General features: G+C 43.3%; 1 protein-coding gene across 1 annotated transcript in view; it reads right to left on the bottom strand.

Moving 5' to 3' along the window:
• Positions 1-2,624: 2,624 nt before the first annotated feature.
• Positions 2,625-21,118, bottom strand: part of LOC147454884 (AP-5 complex subunit beta-like protein) — a 75,233-nt gene continuing 56,739 nt past the window's right edge. The window contains exon 3 of the mRNA XM_086516702.1: positions 2,625-4,650. Within this exon, the coding sequence (XP_086372828.1) occupies positions 2,946-4,650 (1,705 nt within the window). The 3' untranslated portion in view covers positions 2,625-2,945. The remainder of the gene's footprint in view (positions 4,651-21,118) is intronic.

The following is a 21,118-nucleotide window of genomic DNA, read 5'->3' as shown; positions in this document are numbered from 1 at the left end:
AAATAGAAAACCTGCAACTTCTGTATACAATCAGTCTGAGTTGAATATCAGCAAAACGGTGAGGAATTTGCAAAAAGTTTCTTCTGCAAAGTTATAGACCATGTCAAAATAGGTGGGCACTAAGGAACGGATTCTTAGATCTGGATTTTAAAAGCAGAAAAATAAATCTGAAAACAGTACTGCTGCGCACACCGTGTTTAGGGCAGCACCTTCACTTACACACAATCTTCCACACTCCTTTCCGAACTTCCACAAGAGCATACATCACTCTCAACTGAGCTCACAAGCTCCCAATGCTTTCTCACAAAAGATTTCAAGTTTTTTTTTTCTCCAACGTCGAGAGCGACCAAGCTATTGCCTCGAAGCTCTCAAAGTCGTCGTGCTCTCCGCATTCACCATGCGCTTTGATACCAATTGTGAGTGCGCGAATGCGATGCGTGTGTGGAGAGTGAGAAGGGGAGAGACAGAGAGTACACAAGATGTGGGTGGATCAGCTCCAAGAAGTAACGATGAGGAGCTCCTTATTCTCATATGTAATGAAGAATAAGGGTATGTACACACGTGGACGAACTGCTGGACATTGGACGCCCGGGCAGGCAAAAGACGGAGCGCTTTTATCCCAACAGTAGCCACTTAAGTTCTTAACCCCGGAGTTATGAGACCGCAAGTATCTATGAACATATTTCCATGATGTATATCTCATGTATGATATTCTCACTTATTTTCAAGGCTTTATATTTGTGGAAGGAATATAGTACTACTTTTTAATATGTGAACTTTTGAATGGGATATATTCACTGAGACCTTCTCCATCTCATTGACACATTGGTGTGTCACTACGTAGGCTCGTGACAACTGTGGCATACACATGTCTGTCTTTTGAACTGTTAAGTTCTCTTGTGTATATGTATTAGTTTAAAATAGCAACATACACATCCTAACACAAGGTTTTCCCAAAATGCTGGGAGACTATGATGTTGGCTTTAGATATAGATTGATGTACATAGTGCTTCGATGAATCCACAATCTATATTCCTACTTACGTTGATTGGTGTTAGGCGGTCCATCATAGACTATAGCTCGGATTCCTACTAACGACTATTATAGTCTTTGGACTTTGCCAATTTTAAGGTTGCAGGATAATCCAAGATTACTTATCCTTGTTCTAATTGATTTTTGAGGTCAAAGTTAAAGACAAAAGAACTGCTTGAACGAGGGTTATCCATCACCCTTTGAAACATACAAAGATTATGGAAAATATCCAGCAATGCTTAATGGACCACCTGATACATTCACCCCCTCCTCCTAGAACTAGGCCTTTTTTAGACACGAAAATATGACAAAATGTGAAGCTACTTGACAAACCTTCTTTAGCTCCAGCCTACAATTAAATCATCCATACATTAATTAAACCACTAATCACAAGGACAACAGCCATTTAAATAAATCCAGCTATACCAATTTTCATGATAATGCTAAACCACGCCATCAAAGTGATTTCCTAAGCATCCCAAGTCAATCACTCGAAAGGGTGAACAATATCATAGCATCACTCACTGCTAGGGATAGCAGCTGTCCTCAATTGCTCATAAGAAAGTATTGATTGGCAAGTGGATGATGAAACGTGAAGAGAAGATTAAGAAATTTCGAAAGAATTTTTCAAACATCCAAGCATCTTCTCTAAATGACATTCAAGTGTTAAAAGGTAGCGATTGTGCTAGTGGCGATTCATCATAAACTGAATAAGAGAATAAAATTCCTTTGAATGGTCTCAATAAACTATTGTGAAATACATGAAAAGGCAAATCATATATAAATAAAGCATTGTTGATGATCTGTGTGTAATAAAATGGTTCTACATAATTTTTATGGTGTTTGTTTGCATGCTTCGTGTATTGTTCTTGTGAATGTTCCAAGGCAATTAAAACATTAGCATAAATAAGTGAAAATCAACAGTAGAATCATCAATAACTTGAACAGAGTGACAATGGAAAAGCTATTGTAGGCAATGAATATACAAACACAACTTCAATAGGTGATTTTCCAAAGGCAAAATTAGTGGTATTGTTTTATGCAAATCGCAAGTGTGTAAGTAATTATCCCCCTTTTTTTTTACTACGAATGCACATATGCTCTCAACAAAAAAGATGTTGCGAATCAAGCGTTGTGTCCAAATTTTCAAAAAGAGAGATTCAAAACACACTACAAAACTTTGAATCTCAATTAAAAATCATAACTTTAGGTAAACCATGATATGAACCACCAATTTTCAGATACAATAGTGCAACTTTGAAAGCTACAAAAGTGCAGCTTGATGTGCAATGAGAGTTTTGCAACATGGAATGAAATATGCTTGTTTATGAAACAATCAATGACTTTGAAAATCATATGCTTACGTGCAACAAAAGAAAAATCAATTAGGAAATCTAAAATCTATTGAAACATGTTCCCAAAAAATTTCAAGAATGAGTAGTGGATGCAACAGACCTAATCTCTTACCCACGACCGATTTAATCTTTTGACGAAAGAAATAGAATTCAGTATACTTCTTAACAGCAATGCACATAGGAAGCAAAAAAATTTATGGCACAATTCTTCAATGATCATGAGACCAGATGGATGTGTAACACGAAACTTTTGCTTAAAATACAGAACTCAATGACACCGATTACAAATGCATACAGTCTCATGCTTCAAACTAGAAAGCAATCAACATGCATAAGAGCACGTCCAAGTTATATGCGTGGCAAAATAAAGCAGCAAATAATTGCATACATTCCAATCAGTGACATCATTTGTATGTGTGCATGCGTGCGTGGGCGCAAGTGCTTTAAATATGCGAGTGCTTGAACCCAATGCACCACTTTCATCCATAAAATTATTACTTGTGAACTTTACATGGCGTATTATGACAGCTTTTATTTTACACGCCCAATTTGTACACACTATCTTGTTGTAATAAGGGCCTCCAAAAACTCATCCACATATGCAAGGCAAGGCCAGTAGTCTGTCCGTATGTGAGCCAGAGTAGACCAATCGGCAATGTCCATTTTCAAAAGAATATGGAAGCGAGGAGGTAAGAAAATCAAAATACAAAGACTGCCAATGTTATCCCTGACAGCATCTGGGTGGGGAAGATCCCCATTACTTTGACCTCGATAGTCATACAATGGGTTGGTGGACCCATCGCCACTCGTCAAGCCATAAGTGATTGCCAAGTGACCTATTCTGCTATTTCCAGGCTCGCAATCCTCCTGCCACACAATATCTTGTAGCTCTCCACTATCTTTCAATAATGATATAAGCTGACCTCCTTTGGCACTAACAACATATGGTGACAAAAAGTGCTCCACCACATCCACCACCTTATCTGCTCTTGATTCTAACAGTTTCACTGACTCGGTCCCTGCGATAGACACATACTCCTTTTCTCCGCTCAAGGCAAAGAATTTTGTATGCAATTTTCCAGATTTACCACAAGCTTCCCACAATACATTGAAGAGATTGTAGTAGTACATAGACAATTCTGAGGAAGAGACTCTTAAGGGTAAGGGGGCCTTCACAAATAGATCTTCGATACCAACATGGATACTGTCTAGCTGGCCTTGTATTTGCCTCCCTTCCTCATCACTGGTGACAATGTGTGCATCGATTATGGTCGGGACAGGTTGCCTGGGCTCTAATTCCAGTACAACAGCCTCTTTGAAAGCATCTTCATCAAGCTGTTCAGATGCAGAATTGCAGTCCATGGAACCATGTCCAGTGTCGATTTCTGGCTTTTCCTTATCCTCCAATTTTGGCATACCATCCTTCTCAGGTACCCCTTTGTCTGCTCGTTCTTGTGCTTCTGCAATCTTTGCTTCTATGCCTTCCTCTGTGTTAAGCCTAGCACTTACTTTAGGCTCCTCCTTGCTCTCTACAATCTGAAGCTCCTCTGAAGAAGGGTCTTTAACTGCACTTCTTTCGCTAAAATCCAAGGGTTCACTCATAAGAAAAGGTATATGCACAGAGGGAACATGACCATATGGTCCTGATGTTGAGAAGGACAAAACAACTGCATACAATGCTGGCCATGACTTTGAGAAACTTGGACCTGACATTGTAGACCTTGGAGACTCTCCTGCATGAGCAGGCTGTGCATCAGCCCTAAATTTAAGATAACACGGGACCTTGACCTTCAATCCTGAGCCATTGATATAGTCAGGTATCAACGCGAAATATTCGTGCAACATCTGGGACTCGGATGAGCCAGAATCATCCTCTAAAGTGACCGTATGTGATATATCATCTTCTGTTTCCAGAGATCTGTCAACCCCATCCATTTGGACTCCATCCTCTGCAGCCAGGCCCTCCTCCTGTTCTGAAAGGGCGGTCTCACCATGAACACTCTCGTTGACTGCTGTTCCTTGGTCCTGAAATAGGTCATGCAGCACTAGAGACCACGACTGACCTACCATTAGTGCTGTAGCTCTTGTAAGATGAATATAGGAAGCAACCTGGAGGGGTTGTTTAGACCCTGGAGATGGAGGAGTGGCCTGTAGGAGAGATGATACTTGTGAGAATTGGGGATCTTTGATTTGTTCATCGCCATATTTCAAAATATTTCGCAACTTATATCCTGGAATACTAACAAGCATCCGCAAATATGTTCTGTTTGCAAAAGGGAACAGATTGTTAAGACTCCTGGCAGTTTTTGAAAACAAAAGCAATAAAATCAGTAGAAACGCATCATACATCTAGTCGTTTTGACATTATTTGTTTCATTCTATTTCATTTCAAAGGTGCAAGGATGAAACAAATTACTTTCAAGAGACAAAAACCATAGGTAAGCAATAATACATGCTAATCAAATGAACATTCAAAAATTAGGCATTTTGAGAGGTTAAATTATCGATTATCAATGGCATTACAAAGTTTTTAGGAAATATAGTAACCAATTAAGACTTTAGGCAATAGGATTCAAGACACTGGAAAAGCACATGCACTAGAACAGCTAGAGATAATGATGCCTGAAAAAAATGACATGACACGAAAAAGATAGATAGGCCCCAAGAGCTAGTATTCAGAAAGTGATGGCGTGACACTCCCGGACCTGACCAGAGCCTAGTCATGTGCAAAGTTGCAATCATACTCGTATGGTTAGCTAAACAATACCTGCATGGAAATTTTTTTCCACACTCGTATGGAAGCTGATATCAAACTTTGCCAGAAGTGGCACAAAAAATTCAAGCTAATGAGGTCGATGCGGGCATTGAAGACAATTGAAATTCATAGTAGTTTCGAGACTAAAGATGAAAAAATATATATATTTCTGTGATTGCTTACCATGTATAATCATAGTTTTGTTTTACCAAATAAAATTAGGGTTGTGTATGTTTCAAGGTTAGGGTCGAAGCCTACTCCAATCATACTTCCATACCGTATGGGAAAAGAGTATGGTCACAAGTGAAACGTGGCAGATTTTGCGGTGCGAATTGCGCCGCCATTCACAGGCAGCTGGCATGGCAGTCCGTACAGATGGGTGATGTAGCAGTTGGACGTGGGCTGCTTTTCAGCTCAATTATTGGAAGTGTTTCTAGTGCTTTTGGCGCCAGCTTTTAACAACAGTTGCTTTTAATTTTTCATGCCTTAAAAATGCGAGGCCTACGGGGAATCTCTACATGTCAGTGCTAGTTTGCATATGCAGAGAAACCCTCCCCGAGTATTGTATTGGTGAAGATCAATCAATAAAGAAGCACTGCAAGAGGGCGCCTACCTTGGAGACCAATGCATTTGAGTGGGGAACTCTACCCCTCTATGCGCAAAATTGGTGCAGAAATTGCACCTGCAGACGCGGGACAGTGACCATGAGTATCTCATGAAGATGGCTCGTGGCGAGGATACGGATGTACAAAATCATATGGTTCCAGATTTGTCGCCCGAGCTAGATGAGTACAAAGAGAACCTGGATTTCACATCATGCGCTTGGACAGAGCAGATGCTATTTAATGATTTCTGTCACAAGGACGTGGCAACTGCTAAACTTAGTTGTTGGTTTCTTTCTAATGATTTTCGTTTAATTTGAGACCCTCTTTTTGAAGTTGCAAATGGTCGGACATAGTATGGCCAATGTGAAACAGTAGTTTCACCCGCAGACACGAAGTTGGTCGGCACTGGAATTCCAGTAGTAAAAGGGTGTCTAGACTCAGTTTAAAGTCATTCAGGTCCCCTCGCCACACTTACTAAGTTGGTGGATACTAGGAAACTAACTCAATGGAGACGAAGTGCCAAGGTGGGGTCACCAAGAGAAAATCACCCGAGAACTGGGCTACATTGCATATTTGGACGTGGCCCCAATGGTGAAAGATAGTCAGATGACCAGCGAGAGTCCAATGGAAGCATCTCCTAAAATTTAGGAAACTACTATTTTAAGCCACGAAATCTGTTCGCGTCATCAGCTCCAGAATGACGAGAGGAACATTTCATTACTCTGCCACTAAGTCAACTGAACAATCGGTTGAGATATTTTTAGACAAGAAGGTCCAAAGTGGGGAATCAATGCATGAGTGCCACTTGGGACATTTTCGGGCATTTTCCAACTAGAGAGAGAGAGAGAGAGAGAGAGAGAGAGAGAGAGAGAGAGAGAGAGAGAGAGAGAGAGAGAGAGAGAGAAGCATTAAAAATAAAACGTGGGCTGCATTTTCAGCCATATGGTGGATTGTTGCAAGTACCAAAGCTACTGTGTGCTTGCCTACCCTCTATGTACAGTGAAGTGCAAGAATTGAAGCCTTGCACAGTATTCACTGTTCTCTCTCTCCCCTCCGTGCAGTTATATGATGCCCCACAAGAGGGCTTTTCATTTGACCTATGTAAGGTTGTGTGGGTTCATGCGCGATTGCCGAGGCAAGAGTCTCTTGCATAGGTACTGGATTAGCTAGTTGCTAATCCCCTGTAGGTACAAGTGAATTCGGAGAGATTTCACACGAGAAATCTTGTCCGATTCAAAGGACAAGTAGCCCTATAGGTGCAGGAGTTGGAGGACTTGCTACGGATGTGACCGGCTCGCAAAACGGAGACCAAAACAGGGAAATATAGCCTGCTGTGTATTTTTGCAGGTTTAGGGTTTTGGTCCTAAACAGTCCCTAATACCCCCAGGACATCCGGGTACGCAAGGGGACCACTGTGCAAGTGTTCTTGCACATTTTCAGGGCAGAAAACAGAGAATTCAGTATGATGCAGATTCTCGCCAGGTTTTGCAAAGTGTCTGTATGCGTCGGGAAAGTCGCCTATGGGTGGGGGATACTGTCTACGAAGTGTCCTAGTACAGTTATTGAAACCGGCCCGTGGGGCGATTGGCTTTGGCTTTCACCCGAAATTATTTACTTTAGACACACACAGAGAGAACTTGCAAAGGTAACTTCTGACGGGGATTAACACTTGAAACACACACACGGCTCGGAAGCTAGAATGCTCCGAGCAAACATTGACAACCTATAGGCCCCAAAATTGGCACCCCTTTCGGTATTTCTTTTTTCTTTAAGAGGGTAACTTACAAGAAGAGTCCTGGGAATTCTTTACCTGTATCCAGCTAGATACCACCTGTTCTCGTAAAAGTTCGGAAACATAACAGCCTCAAAACTTGCCCAAAACCAATTCCCTTGCTGGAACTCACTTCCACTCACATAAACCCTCTGATTTCTCCCCAAAAACAGTATATTCTGTAACAAACTGCTGACGTGTCAAATCCTAAACCCTAAGAAGAACAAGTAACAGAAGAAGTGCCACAAAGCGATGACGTGGTTGCCCGAGAGCAGAAAACCCTAACCCTAATTGCTGAAACCCTAATTCTGGAAACCTAACCCTAAAACCTGCAAACCCTAATTCTGGAAAACCTAACCCTAAAACTGCAGAAACCCTAACCCTAACCCTAAGGGCAGCATGGCAGATTTTTGAAAATTGCGCTGGCATGATGACGTAGCAAGCTGTACGGATTTTCGTAAATTACGCTGGCAGCTTTTTGGCTTTGCTTTTGGACCAGAAGCTTTTGAGTTTTAAAGGATTTTTACTATAATTGCTTTTCAGGCAAAGGGCCTTTAAATATGAGGCTAGGGCTCATTCTCTGGCATGCTTTCTGGAGAAGGTGCAGAGTCTGGAGTACAAGCTTCTACTGTGTTGATGCAATATAAAGAAATACCGAAAGGGGCGCCAAGGTTTGGGGCCAATACTCTCTGGGGTGAATTCCGCCACTCCGTGTCGCGTGTCGTCTCTCTCTATTTCAGTTCAGTTGTTATTTGAAGTGCTTAAAGTTGTTCAGTCTGTTCTTTTCTATTGGCACGTGGTGCCCGTCTTGTGACAGTGGTATCAGAGCATCAGGCGTGTGCTTTTCTAAAAGCATACCGGTCCTACAAAAGAGGAGACGGAGCTATTAGAATTATTATGTGAGGAATTATACCCGGACTCATTAGCCACTCCCACCCTTGCTTCATCGCACATCGGGCGCGCTCCCGTCTTCACCGCTCATGTCTTACAGGACATAAGCCCATTAAGATCACTTGCAAGAGAAGGATCCAGATTTGTTTCAAGTCACTGTGTCTCTCAGAAGCAGTGCCATGCAGATGTTGATGTCTACAGCTACCAAGCAGCATACTCCAAGTACTAGGCAAGCTTTCAAGATTAAAAAAAAATTGCCCGAAGTTATATGGTTTGTGACATCTTCCTTTGGAGTGCAACTTCTGGCAGAGTGGCATATCCTGAAATGCTTGCCATGGAAACCCTCGCAGATTATATATTGAAATTTCTCGACATCTCTCAGTAGATGTCTCTTCAGGAGCAGATGACCTTGGAGGTTTAGTGCGATTGCTATCTTGAGACAACCATCGTCGCCAAAGCAACACTGTTTGTCCAAGAGCTGATGGACCATGTTGTGCTCGGCTACGACCTTATGAAAGGAACCTAACCCTAATTTTTTGTGTAGGTTTCAAGATGGAAAGTCAGTCGACTTTTCGAGCTCGACTGCTGTCGAGATTGCTTTTTAAGTTTGAGTTCTGTTTTATCTTGTTTGGTGATCTTGTTTGGATTGTGTTTCAAATGAATGGTATCTGTTTTGAACCTGTTTTGGTGCCGATTTGAATTGTTTGACTCTGGTTTGATACTGGTTTCAATGATTGGTGATTTGAATCTCGACTGCTGTCGAGATTGCTTTTTAAGTTTGAGTTCTGTTTTATCTTGTTTGGTGATCTTGTTTGGATTGTGTTTCAAATGAATGGTATCTGTTTTGAACCTGTTTTGGTGCCAATTTGAATTGTTTGACTCTGGTTTGATACTGGTTTCAATGATTGGTGATTTTACTCCCGGGTGGAGAAGTGAGAAATACTGTTTTGGTATTGTTTGAACCTCGGAACGACGCAAGCCGATGCCTACGGAGCGTTCCATTGCATGCTAGAAAACCTCCGAACGACGCAGACCGATGCCTGGGGAGCGCTTGGTTGTATGCTTGTAAAATAATTGTTGTTGTGACTCCAGGCCCGGACCTGGATGGTTATGCGGGAGGAGTATTAAGAAGTCTAAGCAGTAGTTACTCTCAGCACCTCCAAACGACGCAGGCTGCAATCTGGGGGTGCGTTTGGTTGTAAAAGGCCTCTATATCTCCCGGCCCGGACCTTTTTAGGTTATGCGGGAGGAGTGATGAGGGAGTCGTTGAATATCTCCTGGCCCGGACCTTGTCAGGTTATGCGGAATGAGTGTTCATCGGTGGCTTTATGTTTCTATGTCTTGTAACATGCATATGTAAGCATTTGTGTTGCATTGTGATGTGTCAACCACTGAATATTCCTAATTGGATGAGATTGCATGGGTATGTAATTTTAGTGTATTAAGACACCCGTGGAAGATCAGTACGGTATGGGTGTGATGGCTAATTTTACTACGCCGGAATATCAAGAGTTCCGCTCTGGACGAAAGGAGAAGCTAACTCCTTGATCAAAACAACCGAAAGGAGAAGCTAACTCCTTGAACAAAAGAGCAGAAAGGAGAAGCTAACTCCTTAATAAAAAGAGCAAACTGATTGTCTCTTGGAATGTCCCTCGGAATGACCCTCGGAAATTTTTGAGCTAACTTGAGTTGTTTTGCAGATATGCTGTAATCGCGGTATGCGTTTTGACGATTACTCTCTTTCAAGAAGGGGAGATGTAACAAATTGCTGACATGTCAAAGCCTAAACCCTAAGAAGAACAAGTAACAGAAAGAAGTGTCACAACGTGATGACGTGGTTGCCCAAGAGCAGAAAACCCTAACCCTAATTTATGCCAAAAACCCTAATTGTTGAAACCCTAATTCTGGAAACACTAACGCTAAAACCTGCAAACCCTAATTTTGAAAACCCTAACCCTAAAACCTGCAAACCCTAATTCTGGAAACCCTAACCCTAAAACTGCAAAAACCCTAGCCCTAACCCTAAGGGCAACGTCGTAGATTTTTGAAAATTGCACTGAAATGATGGCGTGGCAGGCTGTACGGATTTTCGTAAATTACGTTGGCAACTTTTTGGCTTTGCTTTTGGACCAGAAGCTTTTGAGTTTTAAAGGCTTTTTACTATAACTGCTTTTTAGGCCAAGGGCCTTTAAATATGAGGCTAGGACTCATTCTCTGGCATGCTTTCTGGAGAAGGTGCAAAGTCTGGAGTACCGGCTTGTACTGTGTTGATGCAATATAAACAAATACCGAAAGGGGCGCCAAGGTTTGGGGCCAATACTCTCTGGGGTGGAATTCCGCCACTCCGTGTCGCATGTCGCGTGTCTCTATTTCAGTTCGGTTGTTATTTGAAGTGCTTAAAGTTGTTTAGTTTGTTCTTTTCTATTGGCACGTGGTGCCCGTCTTGTGACAAATTCAGCACGCTGTATTTACTGGTTTTTGCCCTGTTTTCAGCCCTAAACAGTCCGTGAACTGTCCTCTAACAATGGGGCATTGTTCCCAATGGTGTTTGGTATTCGTATGGCTCTAAAACAGTCCAAATTCAGCGAATAACCAGTGCTGAAAACACACCTGTACGGTGAGGTTCTCACCCTCACCGGTGCCTACTTTTGGAGCAACAATTAGCTACTCCTGTTCCTGCTCAGAGAGGCTCTCGCCTCAGCAAAAACGCATAAGACCTCACAAATGTACATGAGTCAAATAAGAAGCCCTCTTCTGGGGCATCACATTACTGCACGTAGGGAAGAGAGAGAGCAGTGTGAGGTGTGCAGGACATAACTTCTTGCACCACACTGTACATGAGAGGGAAATCTTGCAGCCAATAGCTCTTAACCTGTTACCAAAATCTCCCAAATGAGCTCTCCCAGCTAGAAATTCAGCGCTACCCTCTTCTGCATGAGGAAAGTGCACAAAAAGGTGCCACTTGGCACATTTACAAGCAATTTCCTGTTTCCGAGTTGCCGCTTAAAAACCTCCTGACTGGTTGCCCAGTTGACTTTGCAATCGAGTTCTAAAATGTTCCCCTTGTCATTCCGGAGGTAATGACGTGAACAGATTTCGTGGCCCAAATAGCAGTTCCCTAAATTTTATGAGGTGCTTCCATTGGACTCTCGCTGGTCATCTGACTATCTTTCACCATTGGGGCCATGTCCAAAAATGCAATGTAGCCCAGTTCTCAGGTGATTTTCTCTTGGTGACCCCACCTTGGCACTGTGTCTCCATTGAGTTAGTTTCCTAGTATCCACCAACTTATTAAGTGTGGCAAGGGTACCTAAATGACTTTGAATTGAGCCTAGATACCCTTTTACTACTGGAATTCCAGTTGCGACCAACTTCGTGTTTGCGGGTGAAACTCTTGTTTCACACTGGCCATACAATGTCCGACCATTTGCAACTTCAAAAAGAAGGCCTCAAAAATTAAACAAAAATCATCGGAAAGAAACCAACAACTAAGTTTAGCAGTTGCCAGGTCCTTGTGACAGAAATCATTAAATAACATATGTTCTATCCAGGCGCATGATGTTAAATCCAGGTTCTCTTTGTACTCATCTAGCTCGAGCGACAAATCTGGAACCATCTGATTTTATACATCCATATCCTCACCACGAGCCATCTTTACGCGATACTGATGGTCACTGTCCCGCGTCTGCAGGCGCAATTTCTGCACCAGATTTTGTGGCCCAAAATAACAGTTGCCTAAATAATGGTCCATATACCATCATTTTCTATTGGCGTTCTTGGAAGATCAAAGATAAAATCCATAGCAATGCTTTCCCATGGCTTATCCGGAATCGGCAATGGTTGTAACAACCTTGGTGCCTTTTGTTTGTCAAACTTGACCTTTTGGCAAATCACACATGCTCGCACAAAGGCATCCACATCTCTCCTCAAGGTAGGCCAATAGAAGAATGTCTCTAATGCTTTAACTGTCGCATCAATACCACGATGCCCTACATACGATGGGACGTGACTTTCTACCATGACCTTCTGCCGCAGTGGCCTAGTGACACAAAGTATGCCATGCATCATCATAAAACCATCTCTAAGGAGGTAGTGCTCATGATGTTGCCCCTCTTGCACTTGTTCAAAGATCCTTGCAAAATCTTTATTTGTGGTATATTGTTCCTTCATGTCATCAAGCTCATGATGATAAGGAATTGACACAACTGAAATTTGTGGCTTTCTTGATACCGCATCAGCCACAACATTCTTCTTGCCTTCCACATGCATAATCTGAAAGTGGAACATAGAAAGAATGTTTACCCATCACATATGCTTTTCGGATAGCTTTGACTGTGTCAAGAAGTATCGCAAGGTCTGATGATCTATCTGGACAACAAAATCAGCACCTAGGAGGTAGTGCTTCCAACTAGAAAGCGCATGAATCACGGCCAAGAGCTCTTTCTCATAGACTTGCATAGTCTTCTCTGGCCCTTGCAAAATTCGGCTTTCATAAGCTACTACCAGTCCATCTTGCATTAGCACTACTACAACCACACGCGTCACACTCAAATGACTTCCTGAGATCTGGCAAAACAATTATTGGATCTGAAGTCAACTTTTCCTTTAAATACTAAAAGCTGAAATCTCTTTTTGGGTCTATCTGAAAGTAACCTCTTTCTTTTGCAAAGCGTGAAGAGGTGATGCTATCTCTACAAAATTCCTGATAAACCTTCTATAGTATGAGCACAATCCCAAGAAGCTTCGAACATCATGCACAGTGTCACCAGCGTGTGACTACTATCTATCCTTTTTGTTGATTTCTTTCTTATTATCTATTTACTTTCACTTTTTGGAAACACCCCTCGGGAAATCTAACTGCCCTGCATTGCATAGCTAGTGTGGAACTGTCCAGAGGGAGTCCAGGCCTGAGGGCAAGAGAGCACTAAGGTTGGACAAGGACTATGGTTAGCCAAGTGGGGTCATTGACTAGCCAAAGTGGAATCCTTTGCTACAGAGGCTACATTTCAGTTTTGGATGTGGCCGTAGTGTACAAAGAAGGTCGGATGACCTAGAAAGATATAATGGCAGCATCTCCTAAAATTTAGGGAACTGCTATTTTGGGACCTGAAAATGTGTTGGCGTCATTACCTCCGGAATGACAAAGGGAACATTTTCTTACTCTGCCGTGAAGTCAACTGGGCAACCGGTTGGGATATTTTTAGGCGGCAACCCCGAAATGGGAAAATGCCTGTAAATGTCCCAAGTGGCACATTCTGGTGCAGTTTCCAATGCAAGAAGGAGTTGGCGCTGAATTTGAAGGGAAGAAGGGCTCATTTGCTGATTTTTGTCACAGGTTAAGAGCTATGGAGTGCTTGCTTTCCCTCTTATGCACAGTGCGGTGCCAGGAGTGATGCCCTGCACGCTACGCACTGCCCTCTCTCTCCCCTTTGGCAGTATGTTATGCCCCTCTAGTGGGCTCTTCATTTGACCAATGTACAGTTGTGTGGGTTCATGCGCGATTGCCGAGGCAAGAGCCTCTTGCACAGGTACTGGATTAGCTAGCGGCTAATCCCCCCACAGGTACAGGTGAATTCGGAGAGGTTTCACGCCAGAAATCTCGTCCGATTCAAAGGGCAAGTAGCCCTACAGGTGCGGGAGCTTGAGGACTTGCTAGGGATGCGACCGGCACGCGAAACGGAGCCCGAAACAGTGAATTACAGCCTGCTGTGTATTTTTGCAGGTTTAGGGTTTTGGCCCTAAACGGACCCTAATACCCCCAGGAGGTTCGGGGACGCAAGGGGACCGCTGTACAGGCGATCTGGCGCATTTTCAGGGCTGAAAACAGAGAATTCAGCGTGCTGCAGATTCTAGCCAGGTTTTGCAAAGTGCCCGTATGCGTCGGGAAAGTCAGTCAATGCGTAGGAATACTGACCGTGAAGGGTTCTAGTACAGTTATGCTGCCGAAATCGGGCTGGAACAGTGGAAATTCAGCCGAGTTTGTGCGGGGCAGCTTGTAGGAACCACAACGTTTATTCCCTCTGTTGAATAATAAAGAAATACCGAAAGGGGCGCCTAAGTTAGGGGCCAATCTGGTGTCCGTCTACTCATACAGGTGCAATCTAGCAGCCTGTATCCCTCTCCCCTTTGTTGTGTCTTGAAAGTACAGTTAAAATAGACGACTAATAATGGGTGAAAGCTAAATCAAGGTTTAAAGTAAAGTCTACCGCCCTTTTTGGATTGAACAGGCCGGTTTCATGGTTCCATCGACGGGATTAAATCACTTTTTCCTATAGAAGTGAGCCTTGGTCAGTTTTGGGCTTGAAGACACAAGGGATCATAGACCAGACACAGGGAATTGCAATTATGGCTGACAGACCAGATGATGTGACTGAAGAGGTTTCCTCTTCACAGGGTCAACAGACACATGAAGTGGGTGAGTCCTCAAGACCACCACAGACTGATGATGATATATTCAGGACCCAGTTGGCTACTGCTGTGGCTATGTTCACACAAGTAATGCAGAATCCGAGGTTTCTAGCCTTTCTGCAACCTCCTGTTCCGTCTCAGCAAGTTGGGTCACTGGATCATATTCAAAAGCCTGTTAAGGCTCGAGCACAGGTGATTCATACCGCACAGTCAATGGAAACACCTGTACACTTGACGGAGAACATGCAGTCTCCACAACCTATGCCTAAGGTGCAAGAACAGGTGGCTGAGATGCCAGTTTTTCAAGCTGTACCAGTTCAGCCCGCCACCTTTCAGCAACCTATAGCTGGTTCTAATGGGCATGGAAGCAACCTACAGGCTATGCAACAGGTCTTCCCACCACCTTCAGTACACCCTGGCTATTTTGGAGGTGGATCGGTATTCCAGAGCATGGCTGGTCATGCACCTGGAAATCAGTTTTATACGCCAAGAACAGTGTTTGGGGGTGCTCAAACGATGATGCCTAACCCCATGTACAGTGTCATGGGTATGCAACCAGGGTTTCAAAGCACTCAGGGCCAATTTGGGATGCCACAGACAAATTTTGGTATGGCTGGAATTACAAATCAGCAGCCAAATATGGCGTTTCCAGGTCAAGTTAATAGCGGCCAAGGAACACAGATGAACCCTAATAGTGTTCCCATGTTTCAGTCACTTCCATATGACAATTTAACGCCGCTGGAGAGGCCAACTCCGTACAAAGAAGGTGGCAAAGGTGTGTCATTCACGACCTTTACAGGGTTTGATGACAGGAAGAAGGCTCTCTCATTCCTCCAGCAGTTTGACAAGGCCTATGCAGGGGGAAATTTTACAGAGGCTTCAAAGGTCCGCAAGGCAGCCACTTTCTTGACAGGGAATGCGGGACAATGGTGGACAACTTTATTGCTTCAAGGGCAAGCTCCGTCCACATGGATTTACTTCAAGCAGATTTTTGCAGCAGCATGGTTATCTGATGATTTCGAAGCAGATGTCATGACAGAATGGCACCAGCTTAATGCTGCCACTTGCAGAAATCTGGATGATTACAATCGGAAGTTTTGGAAAGCTCTACTTCCAGTAACTTCCTATAGGTTTGTGCCATTGACAGAACAGATTGAAAAATACTGTTGTGGCCTACCCAAAGGATTGAGAAAATACTGCACGAAGACAAAAGTCACTACTTTGACGCAGCTCATCGAGGTAGCAAACACTGGCAATGGTTTGCTCAAGGGAGAAGATTGTGAATTTAACACTGGCGTCAAGACAGGATCAGGCAAGAAAAATTCAGCCAAGAAGCACGTTCCCAATGAGGCTCCTAAAGGGACTCAGGAGTCAGCCAACACAGGGAAAGACAAAGCTACGGCTGAACCAGAAAAAGGACCAGCAAAGAAATGGAAAAGACGTTTTCCTCGCAAGTCAGAAGAGCAAAAGAAGGTCCTGAGGACAGAGAACAAATGCTTTATATGTGAGCAGCCTGGCCACATTGCTTACAACTGTCCTACAAAGAAAAGGCCAGCTGATTCTGAAGACAAGGAGGACAGGAAGGGAAAGAAGCCCATGGCTGGTCTAGTGCCAGATATGGTGGGCGACAAGCCAAATTCTGATGCAAGTGAGCTTTGCAGAGCATGGGGAAAGGTTAGGGATCAAACAGTGCTTATCTTCTTTGATCCAGGTGCCAAAGCCAACTTTATTTCCCCAGAATTGGCTTCAAAGTTGGGAATCAGACCTGAAGAGATGGGGTATACAGCAGAGGCAGGTTTGGCATGTCCTGGCCATACAGAGGCTGTGACACCCATCATCGGAAAGTTGCGTCTACATATCCAGTCCTATGTAGATGCTGAAGAATTTTACATCATGCCACTGGACGGATGTGATGTGTTGTTAGGTATTCCTTGGTTGTTTCGTGTACAGGGAATCATGGATGCCTACAACAAAAAGATCACTGTACAGAGCAAGGGAAAGACTCACATTCTGGATGTAAAGCTTAAAGGGGAGTCTATTCCTACTGTATCAGCTTCTGCTATTACTTCTGTAATGAAAAAGCATCTTTCTGCGTACTTGGTTTTTGCACGTGAAGTGTCAGATTGTGATGAATCAAATTTATCTGTGCTAGATAAAGAAAGGTCAATGTTTTTACAACAGTATAGTGACTGTTTTTCCGATTCATTACCGTCTCAATTACCGCCAGAGAGACCCGAGGACCATGCGATAGATTTGGTGCCAGGCTGTAGCCCACCAAACAAGCCTCCGTACAGGGTTAGTGCGGCTCAGCAGAAAGAGATAATGGGCCAAGTACAGGAGCTGTTAGAAAAGGGGCTGATTCAGCCCAGTTCATCTCCATTTTGTTCTCCAGTATTGTTGGTGCAAAAAAAGGATGGCTCATGGCGTATGTGCATCGACTACCGTGCACTGAACAAGAATACCATCAAGAATAGGTTCCCTATACCTAGAATTGATGATATTATGGACAAATTAGAAGGAGCAGCTATGTTTAGCAGGATAGATCTAAAGAGTGGGTACCATCAGATCCGCATTAGATCAGAGGATGTGCACAAGACTGCTTTTAGAACAACGTTTGGCCTTTACGAATTTTTAGTGATGCCCTTTGGTCTCACAAATGCTCCTGCTACGTTCAATAGGATGATGGACAGAATTTTCCGTCCACACCAGCAGTTTGTTGGTACATTCTTTGATGACATGATAGTCTACTCAAAGAATGAAGAGGAGCATAGGCATCACTTGGCCATTGTGTTCAAAGAGCTACGCAGTCATAGGTTGCTCATCAATGCAAAGAAAAGTGAGTTTTTTCTGGAAGAGATTCACTTTCTGGGACACATTGTCTCAAAGGATGGTGTCAGAATGGATCCTGCAAAAGTTGAAGCGATCAAGTCATGGCCAAATTTGAAGACGGTGCATGATGTCCGAAGCTTCTTGGGACTATGCTCCTATTACAGAAGGTTTATCCGAAATTTTGCTGAGATTGCTTCACCTTTACATGCTCTTCAAAAGAAGGCAGTCACCTTTAGATGGACACAAAAAGAGATTTCAGCTTTTAATCTCTTAAAGGAAAAGATGACTTCGGATCCAGTCATTGTGTTGGCAGATCTTAGGAAGTCATTTGTGGTCCAGTGTGATGCCTGCGGTAGTAGCATTGGTGCTGTGCTAATGCAAGATGGCAGGGTAGTAGCCTATGAGAGCAGAATTTTGCAAGGGCCAGAGATGACCATGCAGGTCTATGAGAAAGAGTTACTGGCTGTGATTCATGCGCTCTTAAGTTGGAAACACTACCTGCTAGGTGCAGATTTCGTTGTCCAAACGGACCATCAGACCTTGCGATACTTCTTGACACAGACAAAGTTATCTGAAAAGCATATGCGATGGGCAAATATCTTGTCCATGTTCCATTTTCAGATTGTGCATGTGGAAGGCAAGAAGAACGTTGTGGCTGATGCCTTGTCAAGGAAGCCACAAATTTCAGCTGTGTCGATTCCTTATCATCATGAACTTGATGATATGAGAAAACAGTATGCAAATGATGAAGATTTTGCAAGGGTCTTCGAGCAACTAATGGATGGACAACGTCATGAACACTATCTTCTTAAAGACGGGTTCATGATGATGCATGGCAGATTGTGTGTCACAAAGCCATTGCGACGCAAAATTATGGAAGAGAGTCATGTCCCACCGTATGCAGGGCATCGTGGTATCGATGCTACAGTTAAAGCGGTAGAGACATTCTTCTATTGGCCTACATTGAGAAGGGATGTGGATGCCTTTGTGCGAGAATGCCTAATATGCCAAAAGGTCAAGTTTGACAGGCAAAAGGCACCAGGGTTATTGCAACCACTACCTATTCCAGATAAACCATGGGAAAGTATTGCTATGGATTTTATCTTTGATCTTCCGAAAACGCAGACAGGAAACGATGGTATTTGGACCATTATTTGCAGATTCAGCAAACAGGCTCATTTTATTCCTGTCAGGAAGAAGATAAAGCCAGATCAGATGGCACGCTTGTTTATGAGCAATATTTTCAAGTATCATGGCATGCCACAGTCGATTATTAGCGACCGTGATCCACGCATGACTAGTTTGTTCTGGAAAGGCTTGTTTGAGAATATGGGTACCACGCTCAAATTCTCTTCGTCATTTCATCCTCAAACAGATGGGCAGTCAGAAGAGGCAAATTCTACTGTCCTAGATCTGCTGAAGTGCTATATGTCAGAGCATAAAGGAAAGTGGGAGCAGTATTTGTCATTGGTGGAGTATGCATACAATAATACAGTGCATTCATCAACTGGCAAGGCACCTTTTGAGATAGTTGAAGGTGGCAAGAAAGTTCCTCCCATACTGCATACAAAGGACAAGATATTTGAAGCAGATAAGTATGTTCAAGACATGGATGAAATGTACAAGAAGGTCAAAGTGGCCTTAGAAAGGACTCAGGCAAAGCAAAAGAAAGCAGCTGATCGTCACCGTCGTGAAGTGGTATATTCACTTGGTGATTGGGTGCTTTTACGCTTTGAAAAGGCAAGGTTAAAGAAGATGAAGGGCAAGGAAAGACTCTTTCCAAAGCTCAGCATGCGTTACTATGGGCCTTTTCAAGTGTGCGACATAATCAGTGATGTTGCATATAGGCTGAAATTGCCTGACAGTTGGAAGATTCACAATGCGTTTCATGTGAGTCTTCTCAGACCCTATGTGGGTGATGTGCCAGAAGATATGCCAGCTGAAGATCAGCCGGAAGTCGAGGAACTTGACGAGATCTTGGTCCCTGAACAGATTTTGGCACACAAAGAAAGAAAAGTGAAAGGCAAGGTTGCTAGGCGTTACTTGGTAAAGTTCAGAAACTATCCACCAATGGATGCTAAGTGGATGGAAGAAGGTGAACTTGCAGAGTCACCAAGTGTGTTATCACTTTACCTGGAAGCCTTCGATTTGCAATCTACCTTGACCCCTTGAGTTTCAAAGCTAAATGGATTGTCAGTCTGACAATGGCTTCTGAGACAAATGATGTACATGGTATTTAAAGTGAGCTCAAATCAAATACCTGTTACATGAATGTTAGAGCTGTACAGATTGTCAGTTTGGCAATTGCTCTTATGGAATGTCCAAAAGTTTGGTTGGTGCTATAGAAGTGAGTATTTCTTGTCAGTTTGTCAAGGATACAGTGATTGCTTCTATTAAAGAGTACATGTGTAACTGCATTCTTAAACTGTCGGTTTGGATATGCTCGAAAGTGTTACGGGATCCAACGTGTACTATAAGACAGTGGCAAAATGTGCAGCTACCATTTTGTCATTGGAACGTTAGTGACTCAAAGCAATGGCAGAGTGCGAAGCTACCACTATGTCATTGGGACAGGGTTCACACGCAAGCAATACATGAGTCGACGAGGTGTTGAATACACCAGGGTTGACAATGAGCATGTATGTGTCGTATATGTGTTGACAGGTGTTGAATACATCAGTGTTGACAGTAAGCATGTACGACATAGATGCAAACGAGGACGTTTGAGATTTCAAGAGGGGGGGTATGTCACCAGCGTGTGACTACTATCTATCCTTTTTGTTGATTTCTTTCTTATTATCTATTTACTTTCACTTTTTGGAAACACCCCTCGGGAAATCTAACTGCCCTGCATTGCATAGCTAGTGTGGAACTGTCCAGAGGGAGTCCAGGCCTGAGGGCAAGAGAGCACTAAGGTTGGACAAGGACTATGGTTAGCCAAGTGGGGTCATTGACTAGCCAAAGTGGAATCCTTTGCTACAGAGGCTACATTTCAGTTTTGGATGTGGCCGTAGTGTACAAAGAAGGTCGGATGACCTAGAAAGATATAATGGCAGCATCTCCTAAAATTTAGGGAACTGCTATTTTGGGACCTGAAAATGTGTTGGCGTCATTACCTCCGGAATGACAAAGGGAACATTTTCTTACTCTGCCGTGAAGTCAACTGGGCAACCGGTTGGGATATTTTTAGGCGGCAACCCCGAAATGGGAAAATGCTTGTAAATGTGCCAAGTGGCACATTCTGGTGCAGTTTCCAATGCAAGAAGGAGTTGGCGCTGAATTTGAAGGGAAGAAGGGCTCATTTGCTGATTTTTGTCACAGGTTAAGAGCTATGGAGTGCTTGCTTTCCCTCTTATGCACAGTGCGGTGCCAGGAGTGATGCCCTGCACGCTACGCACTGCCCTCTCTCTCCCCTTTGGCAGTATGTTATGCCCCTCTAGTGGGCTCTTCATTTGACCAATGTACAGTTGTG

The sequence above is a fragment of the Adiantum capillus-veneris genome, chromosome 7 (assembly GCF_014529385.1).
Source record: "Adiantum capillus-veneris isolate H3 chromosome 7, ASM1452938v2, whole genome shotgun sequence".
In the NCBI taxonomy this organism is placed as follows: Eukaryota; Viridiplantae; Streptophyta; class Polypodiopsida; order Polypodiales; family Pteridaceae; genus Adiantum; species Adiantum capillus-veneris.
This window is presented reverse-complemented; position numbering and strand designations above follow the sequence as displayed.